Genomic DNA, 14,300 nt, shown 5'->3' with positions numbered 1-14,300 from the left:
TAATGACCGATATCGCTTATTATATACGCAAGTGTGTGTGTGGAGCTTTAGTAAATAGTAGCTGAGGTGTTTCTTTCACATGAATAGAATAATATAGTGGCATGTAATTGTAGTACTATGTGTTCTTCTTCCCCACTGGATAAGGTTAGTTTTAGCATATTTATGGTATCCATGCCATACTTGTCTGCTGATCTTGTGAAAACAGACAGAGCTTATATCATTGCCCCTTATGCTGGGTACACACCAGAACGACTTGGCCTCAATCCCATCAATTTTGATGCATTTTCAACCAATTGTATATAAATTGTGCATGTTTTAGATCTGATGTGCATCCCTGCTGGTCCTTTGGTTGTTTTGTAGATCCTACCTGCTGCAGTCAGAATTTGTAAAAAAAAAATTCCTTCAACTGGGTACAGATTGTGTGCAGATTCCGCGACCATTGTATGATCGTCTCACAATCATGATCGTTCTGGTGTGTACTTGGCCTAAGATGTCCCATTCTATATTAACTCCAATTCTGCATAAAACTTTTTAAATATATGTTTGGATCAAAGTTTTTGTTACTTACTATAACCACAATGTTGTGGTTAAGTTGTATTGCAGCTATAATGTTGCTGTACAGTATAGAGCTGTTTACCCAATATCTTTGGCTGACATTTTAAAGGGCAGCACACTTGTAATACCTCAGCGTGTTAAATACTAATTAAAAGTGTGGTTTTGTGTGTACAAAATTTTTTTATTTTACTAAAATGTTCAAAAGTATAGTGAAAATATATCTGGCTTGTGGATTGAGTAGTTTAGTTTTCTGTGTTCCTTCTAGTACAAAAGAAAATATGTTCCATTCGGAAGACTTTGTTTTAAAGTCAATCTATCGGCCTCAATGAAATATTTAACAGTCCCCCCCCCCCCTTCCACCCAACTAACAGAAGTGGAAATGCTTTGGCACTCTTCAAATTACCTGCACTCAGTCTGTCTCAACAGCAGTAAAATTCTTCTGCTAAACACAGCACAAGAAGCACTACAGAGGCATCGGGGAGAGGAATTTTTACGTTTGAATCATGGATTTTCGGGACTGAGTACCCCATCATCAGGTCCTGATGATGGGGTTAATGAGCCCCGGAATGTTGACTAATGTATTGAGCAGTAACATTTTTATCAAGTCTCCTGAGTGCCGTCTTGTTACTGGAAATATAATAGTGGTGGAGTTCATCATAATCACCTATGAAGGCACCGGAGCCAGCAGTATTTCATGCCCTACCATCCACTAGGGTGTGGTGGGAGCATAAAATAGTATACCGAGTGCAGTGGTGCACGTCAAACTGTGTCGACATTCGGGTAAAAAAAAAACACTGAAAAACCCCATGTCTACATTTTCACTGTAGACCAAATGATCCTAACCCTATCTGACCTGGTCATAAATAATGTGACTAGTAACAAATGCAGAAAGGGTGGATGGCGGAAGATATTCTTCTAGCATCATCTAAGGTTTGAACTTGATCAGTTAGGGTGACTTGCTCTGGAACAAAGTGGAAGCTTGTGGTTCTGATTAGGTTTACCCACATAGATGGGTAGTTCTTAGGGGTAAGTGTAGTCCAGGACCAGAGGCGTAACTTAGAATCCGGAGTTCAGGTGTAGGTGAGTATAGTCTGAGAGGACCAGAGGAGAGTCTGAAAATCGTCTGGATTGAGGTTATCAGGACTGACCTATGTTGATCATCAATTGTGTGCTGGAGACAACGTAGTATACTCTGCAGGTAAGTAGACAAAGCTCTGGTGTGGTACAACTGGTAGGCGTCCAACCATGGTGACCGTTATCGATGGTGGCTGATATCGACAATGACTCTCTGAATGGTTACTGGTAGCAGAGAATGGTACTTCAGGAGATGAACTGGAATGCTTGGAAGCAGACAGCAGAGATCGGTAATGACCAATGGTAACCGAAGATGGTAGTCAATGTTTAGAAGACTATGGAAATAGTTAATGATAGCACTAGTAGCTAGTTCAGTATTTCAGAAATGGCTGTAGTGAATCATGTGATTGCACCCTATTTTAGTGCTTGGGGGTAAACCTGGCATGGTATGGACAGGCCTGTGGCCTGTAATAAAGGTTGCAGTTTGGAAGGCCATGGGGAGCTGAGAAAGACATCTGACCAGGCTCGACAAGTATGCTGCATGAGAAAAGTTTGAACAGTCCTCCAGTAATTGCTGTGCAGGTACAGCATATAAAGATTTGGTGATTTCAGCATTCACACAGGATGATAATTAGCACAGTGTGCAGGTTGCTAGCAGCTCATACCTTCTAGAAGGAACTCAGGTTATTTCAGCGAGCAGCCAAGATCCAGGACAAATTGCAGAGGTATATCACCAGAGTTTAGTCAGGATTGCAATAAGCAGCTGCTACTCAGAGGGGCATCCCAGCCCTTCTGCACTCTCCCCCAGTGTCTGCCTTGCTGCCAATCACTGCTTATCCGAGTAACCCCCACCCGGCAATTGCACAGAAGAGCATTGAGAAATGTAAATTCACTCCTCTGCCCCCCCAGGGCCGGCAACAGAAATTTTGGGGCCCTGCTGGGCCTCATCACATCTTATTCTTCCCAAATCTTAAATTAACCTCACAGCCAGGGCTGGTGATAGTGTGTTCTGCGCAACCCTGCACAAATGTGTGCCCTTCCATACTTGAAAAAAGGTATATAATGCCCATAGTACAGCAGCAGTGCTGTAACTAGACATTTTTACACACACCCTAAAAATAGGGCCAGTGCTCACCAAAGGCCTGCTGCAAAAAATCTACACAATAATGCCCATTACACATTATGCCGCACACGTTATGCCCCACACAGTAATGCTAATCGCACATTGTCACACAATGTAATGCCCTTTACACATTATGCCGCACACTGTAATGCCCATTACGCCACACACCATAATGTCCATTCAACATTATACCACACGTCATAATGCCCATTCAACATTATGCCACATAACATAATGCCCATTCAACATTATGCTGCACACGTATTGCCGAGTACACATTATGCCACACAACATAATGCCCATTAAACATTGTGGTACACACTGTAATGTCTATTACATATTATATAACACACCATAATGCCCCAGCCGAAAGGGGAGCAGGACAGGAGGCACCGGATTTCTGTCTGGCGGGTGCCGCAAGGGGGTCACGGTAACCAGCAGGGTATAGCCAGCAGAACTGAATCTCTGGCTTGGCGCCCTCCCACTGTGTTTACATACTTACCAGTTCCTGATGGCTCTGCTCACAGCCACCTCCTCACCTCCTTCCAGGGCTGTAGATCAAGCAGCCGAGTAAGGGGGGCACATATAGGCAGCTGGGAGCACACATCAGATGCAGAATGGCCGGGGACACACGTCGGGTGACTGAGTACATCACTGCCACCACAGCCATGTTCTGGGGCCCCTCAGATCTTCAGGGACCGTCACAGCTGTCCCTCTTGACCCCTCCCATTGTATACATGGCTTAGGACGTCAAAGTTGTGATGGTTTTGATGTTTTAAAAAGCTGAAACTATTTTCTGCTTTTTTACAAATGCTCTGACCTGTCGGTAACCAAATGGAATAGCTGCCAATCCACCTGCTTTTCTCGGAAACTGGGTCTTTGCCCCCTTCCCGACCATCTCAATCTGACTTTAAAAAAAAGTCAGATTGAAGCAGGGAGGATGGCTCTGGGTGAGCGGCAGCTCATCCGGCGACGTCCGCACCCTCCTACCATGCTCACCTGTACCACCACCAGGCCAGGTGACAGTTGATTTGGCTGCTGCATTGAATAGCCCATGACAGAAACATTCCTGCAAATGAATGTCTGAATGGATCTGACTTGAATTGATTCTACTCAAAGGGGCTAAAAAAAATGTCCTGTTTATACTTGTGGAGACCGAAGGTTAGTCTGGTCCAATCCCAGAGCGACTGTAGGACAAATTGCTGAAACAAATCTTGGCATTCATGTGGCTGATACCTAAATAAACATTGTTGAAGTCTAAGTAAAGCCCTTTATAGGAATGGTATTCCCTGTTAGCAGTTGGCTCTCTCCACATGATGAAAAATAAGTTTGAGGCATGAAGGCCCTAATTTACAACCTACAGGATTTTAAGGATCTGCTGCTAACATCTTGGTGCCCTATTGGCTAACTCGTTGCCTTTAAGATCTAGAAACTCACTATAGACATAATTGAATTCTATGGGCAGTATTCAATGAGAAAAATTCTCCGTGTTTTATGGAGAATTTTTGCTTTTTTCGCCTTGGACGGAGCATTTTGCTCTCCAAAAGTGAACCACCCTATTCAATGTGAAATATTCGCCGTCTTTTTAAGTGATTTTCCCCGTCTCTCCGTGTAGAAATTCTCCATCTTTTGATGAAGAGCTGGAATGTGAACTTTTAAACTAAAAGGTTTTTTTTTTTTTTTTTTGGTGTAAAAAAATCAGGTGTTTTTTTCTGTGAAGGGGCATGTTATTTTTATTCATGTGCTTATAGCACATGAATATATATTAAATAAAATAAAAAAAAATTTAATTTTTTTTTTTTTTTTACACCGTGCAGCCAGCAGGGGGCCGGAGCACTCGAGCCGCTCATTAGATATTCATGTATTCACTGCACCCGATCGTTAATATGCACGATCGGGTGCAGGGAATACTGGGTTCCTCCGCTGGCTATAGGGGGGGCAGCCTGTGCTGCCTGGGTCCCGGGGAGCCCTCCTCCCCTCCACATTCCTCTGGAGCAGCCAGGGAGACTTTAATCTCTCTGGCTGCTTCCGGCTCCCTGCCGCGGACGCTCGTCCGCTGCAGGGGTTAAGACTCGCCGCGAGTGGCGGCGAGTCTTAAATACATTGAATAGTGGGAGCAGGAGGCTCCGGAACAGGGAGAGTGCATGGCGAGAGAAAAAATCTCTCGCCATGCACAGAGAATTTTTTTTTCATTGAATACTGCCCTATGTCTTTTTCCCTCTCCATTGTCTTTTTCTCTCCATATCCATTCTTTCTCCGTTAGCATGTTCTTCTACCTTCTTTGGGGTCATATATGATATTATCATATATGATATTATGCACAGATTTTTAATAATTATTTGTTCTATTATATATACATTCATTGTTATGTATTGTGACTTATAGTGTGAACTGTTCATATAAAATGCTGCTTCCACTGCCCCTGAGGAAGTCTTTTTGACGAAATGCGTTGGGAATTTCTTCTATCGGAAGTCCGAACAACAGTTCAACTAATCAAGAATATTGTGCTGAAATCCATTTTTATTTTGTATTATTGTTATTGCTCATTGAGCATTTTTTATTATTAATTAAGATTTGTTATTTTTAAATGTGGTAATTTGTTTCTGGAAGCGCACCCTGATCTTCCGTATGCATGTATCTATATGTATATTATATTTTCTAGCCTATCTCTATCTATATCTCTAGTGTCTGTGAGTCTCCGAAACACTACCATCTGCTGGCAGAGAACGAAACTACTTCTTTCTTACATGCACAAATGCAGAAGGTAGCAGACTAGATGTCGAAGCTTTTGCTTCAAGTGGGCTTACTAGTCTACAGTGTATGTCCTATAGTGACTTCACTAAAAATTTTGCAATGAATGCAGTGAGGGTCTGTCATAGTAGCATAAGGAGTATTCTATGGTACCCTAGTGCAGCGGTTCTCAAACTGTGGGTCCTGACCCCAAAGTGGGTCCCCACCTGCTTAGCCTGGGGTCGCGACTCCAGGTTGGTGACCATCAGACTGATGACTTTTCTAATCTCAGTCAGTGATTCAAGGAGTCTGAAAAATCTATTGAATTGTCTGTTATATAAGCTTCTCAAATCACTGTGTGGCTCCACAATTCTGCCATGTATGTGCTGTCTGCTGCCTACACATGTGATGTGATGACCTTCTGCAGTAACTTGCTGGGGTCCCGTAAATATTTTTATTGTCTGATGGGGTCCCAGAGCAAAATAGTGAGGACCCCTGCCCTAGTGTGTCTGTGAATCCTTTGTCCCACATATGGCAATAATAGAAAGGACAATAATTTGGGAGGATGCATAGGTACAGACAGAACTTGTTACAGTATGTGCACGAGCACTGCATTCCCTGTGGAAATATCCATCCTAATAAGGAACCTCTATAATTACAAATGTTTTCTTTGTTTAATTTTGTCAGCCAATACATTTAGAGCATTTCAATGTGGAAATGTTACAAACGTTTTACATTATAGCAGAATGGAAAAACCGAGCCTTTATTAGCAGCCTGGAGAATAATAACAGTTTAGAAAGGGATTACTCTGTACAGCTCTAGGCGCCTTGTCATTTATCTAGCCTTCCTGCATTCCATATGCAGTTATCAAGCTTCATATATACAATTTATGGACTATATATTTTGTAAAATGTATTCTGATATTCCTTTAAATAACCACTTAACTCAAATTAAAAATTATCGCAACGTAGATTTTGATCAATAAAATTGGCAATTAGTAAATGTCTGTATTTTTCGTTCAGTCGAAAAATCTGGATTTAGCTATTTAATGCAGCGGTTTTCGGACTGTTTTTCCTCCGATGCAGGTTTGACTTTGTTTAAAAAGACAAATCTGCATCAAACGGACACATTTTTTACTAAAACACTCACAGAACGGTGAGTAATTTGCCGATCCACATGTTTTTCAACACTGCCTATTTTTCTGACTCTCTGAATAACCTGCCCTAATTGAATACCCCTTAAAACATTAAAGCTATTATGGTGTTGACAAAGAGCATGGTCAATTTGTTTAGTTTATGTATAAACACTTCCTTTCATTTCATGCATTGAGTTGGTATACTATTACCCGATTAAATAGGCCCCTGTCAAACCCAGCCTACAATTTGACAACTAGAATCTGGTTTGCTGGGACATGATCACCTTCCACTTTGTCATCACTGTCAGGTCTTTTCATGAAGCATTGAGAAGTGTGGAGAACTTGCCATGGCAACCAATCAGCTGCTATGTATATTTTTTATAGAATGTATTTCAAAGCTGATTGGTTACCATGGTCAACTTATCAACTGGCTCACTTCTCCACTCTTTTTGTGAAATCCCCCTTATCACTCCTCCAGGCTTAACAAATCTGCCTCATACAATCCTAGACCCATGTGTTATTGCTCTAAAGGGTTCTTATCAGGATTATGCTTCATGTACCCGGGCAGGTATGAGGTAATTTCCCTAATGCTAGTAGGACATGTAACTGCTGTAGGAACAGATATTTTGGGGACTATTTTACAACTGCCTATAGACACATGTCTGACTATATTTGTAGACTTTTGCTTGCCCATGCTTTCCAATTGTTCTTAGTTATACTTATACAGTATAGGTAAGTTTATAAATGAGATTAGATTGTGAGATCCTCAGAACAGGGCGCTCTTCCCTCTTGTTGTCAAAGTCCTCTTCTCTACAAATTTCACTTACAGCACTCCCATACTCAAACACTTCACGACCATCTTTGGCCACCAGACCCTAGTAGTAGGTTGATCATGTCCTCACTACAGGTTGAGTATCCGGTATCCGGACATCCCTTATCCGAATTATTCCAAAAACCGTGGTTTTTGGAATCACTCGAATTTTTTTTTAAGCCCCCCTAACCCTCTTTTCATACTTACCAAGTCCCCGGGCGTCCACAGCAGGCCTCCGGCATCTTCTCCAGGGTCTCCAGCGGTCCCAGGAATGCATTGCGCGAGTGTGCGCGCGCGCCGGTGACGTCACCGGTGCGCGCACGCGCACACTCGCGCAATGCATTCCTGGGACCGCTGGAGACCCGGAGAAGATGCCGGAGGCCTGCTGTGGACGCCCAGGGACTGCGTAGACGCCGAGGGACCACCGGACACCATCAGGGGACAGGTAAGTATGCTTTAAAAAAATATATTCCAAAAACCGCAAAATTCCCCTATCCGGAATGCTCGTGGTCCCGAGCATTTCGGATAGGGGATACTCAACCTGTACTTACATCTAAGCTGCAGTGTGTATTGAATTGTGGTACTCTTTTTACCTGTACTCTATTTTTGTTTATTTACCGTAATGTTAGGTTTTGTCTCCCTATACTATTCCTTTGTACGGAGCTGCAAAACACTTGTGGTGCCTTTATAAATAAAATCTAATAATAATGCTAGGTTTATAAATTCCTTTTTGGTAGCACACCCCTGCATATATACTGGTGTGACTTTTCTATTATATATTTAGCAAGGGGCCTATGAATTTGTGAGCAAAATATTACCCCTATAATCTTGTGCGACTGACCTCCAAAACCCCTTCTCTACTAGGTTAATAAATATGCTTCTATGAATCTGTAGACGCCTAATACATGTACATAGCAGACTGTTTATTTGTTTTGAGACGTAGATAGTTTTAAAATGTACATTGACGATATTACCGGAAGAAGTAGCCAAGGGATGTAAAAGACTATTATTGATTATTAGTGCGGGAGCGCAAAAAAGCTTTTTTTGTAGACATGGTTCGACGCTACCCCTCCCACGTTACAGCTTTTTGAGACTAAATTTAATTATTCTGGGTTTTTACATGGACTGGATTGAGTGTCTTTTAAACAGTGCCACATAAAGAATTTTTTTAATACATGGGAAAGCTACATAACAATACTGCCTCTGGAAATGAGGATTAAACTCCAACTCATTCAAGCATACTCAGTGTTATATGTTGAGGACACTTGCGGCCCCCCCCCCATATATATTGCTATATATGCTGAAAGTTGATGTTAATAAAACATTAAACAGGTGCTAGTGCACTAGACTTTGAGTCCCTTGATTCCGGGTGAAATGGAATAATATAGTATATTATATTTGTGGGGTCTGTTTGTTCCTATTGAGCCTTTGGGGGTCTCCCAAAATATAGAATAGGGGGATGTTTGTTTTGCCGTCCACTCTCGGGGCAGAGTCCTGCGCAGTTGGCGGCATCCTCAATGGTATGTAGGCTGGTCCAAATATGGTGTCCAGTTTACCTTGGAGGGTAGTGGGCACTCTGAGCTTGTAGAGATCTGCTCCTGTGCTGGAAATGGTGGAGGATTCAAACTGAGGGCTGGTTCGGATAGATCCCAATTGAAAATGTGGCAAATGTGATTCCAGGATTCAACAGGGTCTGGGTGGCACCTTTGACGCGTTTCGCTGTATTCCACAGCTTTATCAAAGGATGGGGTGTGCTGGTTCCCAGGGGGGTATTTATACTGCTTGAGGGAAAATTAATTGGTCACATGGTACAAGATCACATGATACATAATAGCAAGTCCAATTTTAGTTAAAATAATGTTTTTAGATGAAAAGGAGGCAGAATTCATTTGTAGAGATAGCATAAGTTAAGTTTATCTAAGAAACTTTCTAAAACGGGAGATTTTATATTTATTATGAGCTATATTTTTATAAGTTCATTGGTGGACAGTGGTCATGTGTCCCTAACAATAAGGCGCATAGCGATAGGTAGGATTAGTAATGCCGACCTGGATAGGTTATCTGTGCGGGCCCGGCCGGAGATCGCCGGGTTCCACATAACCGGAAGTGTGGCATCTCTTCCTTTTTTTCATTTGCTGGATACCTAAGTTAGTACTTCCGCCCCAACTTAGTCATCCAGCAAATGACGTGTGATGTGATCACTGTAAGTGTAATAAAGTGTGTTTTCTACTGTGAAGCAAGTCCAATTGGTTTAGTATTATAAAATTAGCGCTGCTATCCATTTTTCTTGTGCATACCCCTCTCAGCAGCAGCTTAGTGAAATCAACTCAATGAAGCGCTACCAGCATCACCCCCTAGGGGGCGCTGCTTCTTATTTCGACAGATTGATCTTTAGGCGTGGTAAATTTGAAAATAGATGTCATGACACACAAATCTGGAATTAAGATGAGACAAATTCTGTGTAAGCAAACACTGAAGATTTAGATTTAATTTCAACACAGGTCTTTATTAAGAATATTATATAACTGAATATTATATAACTGTAAATGTGATACTTTACAGTTGTATCAATTCTGTATCTATGTACAAATTTTTCTGTCAATACAAGACATGTCATACCTTATTCATACTGTGCTGTATGGGGTTTGAAATAAAACATAAAAAAAAAATGTACACCAACAGAATTCTAACTGTTAAATGTCTGACAGTCGGGTTCCCAACTGACGAGCTATTTTCACTCGTCCATAGAAGAAGATTAGAACCTGTGGCTAGCAAACGGTATCGCTTAGTGTGTACGTGGCTTATGTAAACTTCATATACTATATTTAATTGCTACTTAAACACCAGCCAAATTACATAAAATTACATAAAACCCTATCAAACTGGTTGAAGGGATTGTGGGGAGATCAAAGACCTATATCATATTTTTGGGAGCTGTCCCAAGATACGCACTATGTGGAAGTAAAGGTTTTCCCTTTCTTATAAAGTTCTTCATAATCATTTTCAGGAATCAGCCACCTTAGACTTATTTCATGTCTATTAATTGGGTTTATCCAATGTGGAGCATTCTACTTTTGGCCATATATTTATTGCAACTAGGGCAGCTATAGCACAACATTTTAAGTGTTCCTCTCCCCGGTGTCTCCATAAAATAATTTGTAAAATTCATTATTATTTCCGAACGGAAATAATTGGAGTACCATACTCCTTCTTATAGCCTTTTCCTCCTCTGGTTAAATGGTTTTAACTAGCATGAGTTTACTACAGATGGTCAAGGTGCAACATTACTTTTAGATCTAGATTTAGGGCAGTATTCAATGAGAATTTTGACGATGTGCAGCGAATCCTGTTTAGGATTCGCTGCACATTCGCCACTGCCCGCCGCGTTCCGGAGCCTCGCCGGCTCCAGTATTCAACGAGTCAGGGACTCACTGCCCCTGACCGGCGAATTTTAACTCCTGCGGCGATGCCACAGGGAGATGGAAGTCTCCCTGCCTGCCCCAGAACGTTTGTGGGGGGGAGGTGGGCTCCCCGGGAGCCAGGCAACACAGGCTGCCCCCCGGGATAGCCAACAGGGGACTGGGTATATTCACTGCACCCGATCGTGCATATGTAATGATCGGGTGCAGTGAATATATGAATATCTAATGAGCGGCTCGGCTCCCTGGCTGCTGTGTAAAAAAAAATATATATATTTTTTTAAATTAAATATATATTCATGGGCTTACAGCACATGAATAAGAATAGCATGCCCCTCCTCAGAATAAAATTCCTGATTTTTTTACACCAAATGTAAAAAACAAAATACTTTATTTTAAAAGTTCACATTCTACTTCACCATAAAAAGATAGCGAATGCTACACGGTGAATCATGGCGATAAAAACCTTGAACTGTATTCGCCATCTGGTCATTGAATAGGGTGATTCACCGTTTTAGTCAAAAAATCGCCGTACAGCATGAAAATAGCACAAAATCGCCATAAAACATGGCGAATCAGCCTCATTGAATACTGCCCTTAATCTCTCCGAAGATGATAATTTGTTTTTTGTTTTTTTAAACCAATATTGTATTAATTCTACTGAGATCAAATGTATTGGTAAGATTGTAAAGGTTCTTCACTATGGCCTTTATTCAGATCTGATCGCAGTATAAATTTGTTTGGAAAATGGGCAATACCATGTGCAATGCAGGTGGGCCAGATGTAACATGTATAGAGAGAGTTAGATTTGTGTGAGTTATTTTGTTTCTGTGCAGCGTAAATACTGGCTGCATTATTTTTACACTGCAATTTAGATTTCAGTTTCAACACACCCCACCCAAATGTAACTCTCTGCACATCTTACATCTGCCCCACTTGCAGTACCCATGGTTTTGCCCATTTTCCAAACAAATTTGTACTGGGATCAGATCTGAATAAGGGCCTATGTTTGCTTCTATTTTGTCCGTACTGATAGAATTATTGATAGTTCTAGAATTATTCCCCTTTTTTTTTTCTTCTTGTACCCCTGTCCTTGGTTAATGGAATAAAAACGAGTCACAATTTTATGTAATGTTAGGCACACTTTCTTTTATTGTATTGTGTTTTCTTCCAAAATTAGAACTTGCAAAAATAATAAAACAAAACACATTTGATTTAAGAAAAAAGAAAAAAAAAATTGTCCCAAACTTTTATTACCCTATTTTCTACTTTAAAAAATGTAAATATTTGTTTTTTTAAGTACTGTGATTATTATGCAGTAAATGGTATCGGCCAACTTACTGGTTTCCCTGTAGCTTTTTTAGAGATTTTGTTTTCTACCAAATGATATGCATAATTTATTGTAGTAAATTAATTTAAAGATTAATTGGTTTATTTGCAGGCAGGAGCAGGTAGTCAACCAAATACGGCTGTGCCAGCAGGTCTTACGTTCTGTCCAGAAGCTAGCACGAGACTCTACCACCATGGCTCGGGAGACGTGGGAGGTTTTGCTGCTATTCCTACTACAGGTTAATGACACGCTACTTGCAGCTCCAACTGTGGCAGGTTAGTAGTTAATTTCCCTTCTCCACACTGTCATTTCTATCCTAAAAAACTCATGTAGTAGTACTTTTAGGTTTTACTTTTGATTCATTCAACTATTACAGAGGGTATTTTTAGAATATAGTGCTATAGATAGTTAATCCTTTAAGTGCAAACATTGCTGTGAGCTATCCTCAAAATATCCACTAAAAATGCCAGTGTCACTCACAGCAACTGCTCTTTTAGTATAAATACAATGCAGCCAAGTCTATGAACTGAGTTTAGTTAAATATTGCACCCAAAAAAAAGAACAGTCGCTGTGAGCGGCACTGGCATTTTTAGCAGCTAATTTGAGGATCTCACAGCCACGTTGGCACTCATTGGGTTAAGGCAATAACTCAATAAATTGACAACTGACTGATTTTTATACTTTTTGTCTGTGTTTTACCACAATGGATGAAATATAGTGTACTTCTTTGGACTGCTACCTCCTAGTTTTAATCTGGCCTTACTATTCTTGAGACTTGCGGTGAACCTTCTATATTTACTCTTATGTAGTCTTCTCTTTATGGTAGTCTTGGATAATAAAACCTACAGGGGCATACACACGGGGTGATTTTGGCCCTATTTCTAAGCGATCTGACTAGATCTCTTAGTAATGAAACACGAATCGATCCATGTGTATGCCCCCCCAGTGATTGCGATACGTGATCCCACGTGTCGCCATCACCCGCAGGGAAAGAGTGCATGCACTGTCTTTCCTGCTAAGATCGAGGTGTTTTGCCTATTAGTATAGGCAAAACGCTGCTCCACACTGATTGCTCAGCACACATCGAGGGTACATTGTGTGCTGAACGGTCCATTTTTAAGCACGTCATTCAGCATCGGCTTCCCCGTCACCCCGTGTGTATGGTGCTTACCTCCATGGAGAGTGTTCTTAACTTAGATGTAGTGAAAAGGTTTTTCGGTACTTGTGTAGTTTTACGTCGCCACGTAATCGCATGTGATGCGATTTAGTACCTGTTCATACCCCCACTATCCACTATGGCATGGCGTTGATTTTATATAGTGTGGCGAGCCACCGAGCCCGAAGCGTGGCGACACGGATTACTTGACATGTATTCCACGGCCCCTCGCGGGGCTCGCCACGCTTCGGGCTCAGTGAATACATGTCAAGTAATGCAAATCACATGCGATATCGGGTGGCGCCGTCAAACTGCACAAGTACCGGTTTTTCTTTACCAAGGATCCTGCAATCAGTTACCTCCATTGTCTTCTATGGATGTCCAGGCCTTTTTGTGTTTCCGAGCTTACCAGTGCATTCTTTCTTCTTTTTTTTTTCTTACAAGGTATCAAACTCTTTTGTTAAACATCTAAAATAAATTCAGTGTCCAAATATATATAAGCCTAACTGTAAATTGGAAGTGTGTATGTATGTGTTCTCCAAGAAGTCTGGTTTCTTTAGTCAAATGTAAGAATACATGTCTTTCCTGACCTCTCTTCAGGAGGTATTGCAGAGAGCCTAGCCGACAAACTAATAGGAGTCTTATTTGAAGTCTGGTTTTTGGCCTGTACTCGCTGCTTCCCAACACCGCCCTATTGGAAGACAGCCAAAGAAATGGTGGCTAATTGGAGGCACCACCCAGCTGTGGTAGAACAGTGGAGTAAAGCCATTTGTGCTCTAACATCCAGGTACTAATCTTTGAGATGATGATGATGATGATGATAAAGTAAAAACATGTATAGAATAAATAGTGAATATGCATTTGTACTCTCCTGGCAATAGTAGTCAGAAGATGTGCTGTAAGTGCCCAAATACTTGACAGTATTACAATAGAATATACTTATTCAAGCTTCTCATTTCATTGTCTT

At 41.2% G+C, this 14,300-nt stretch overlaps 1 protein-coding gene across 6 annotated transcripts in view; it reads left to right on the top strand.

Moving 5' to 3' along the window:
- RALGAPB (Ral GTPase activating protein non-catalytic subunit beta) overlaps positions 1–14,300 on the top strand; it is an 80,688-nt gene that overhangs the window by 7,979 nt on the left and 58,409 nt on the right. For all 6 annotated transcript variants that reach the window (XM_083147658.1, XM_083147655.1, XM_083147657.1 and 3 more), the window contains exons 4-5: positions 12,289–12,452; positions 13,934–14,120. In XM_083147658.1, coding sequence (XP_083003784.1) covers positions 12,289–12,452; positions 13,934–14,120 — 351 coding nt within the window. The remainder of the gene's footprint in view (positions 1–12,288; positions 12,453–13,933; positions 14,121–14,300) is intronic.

This window comes from Crinia signifera, chromosome 6, assembly GCF_055691185.1.
Source record: "Crinia signifera chromosome 6, ASM5569118v1, whole genome shotgun sequence".
Taxonomy (NCBI): Eukaryota; Metazoa; Chordata; class Amphibia; order Anura; family Myobatrachidae; genus Crinia; species Crinia signifera.
Note: the sequence above shows the minus strand (reverse complement) of the source record. Positions and strands in the feature narration are given on the sequence as shown.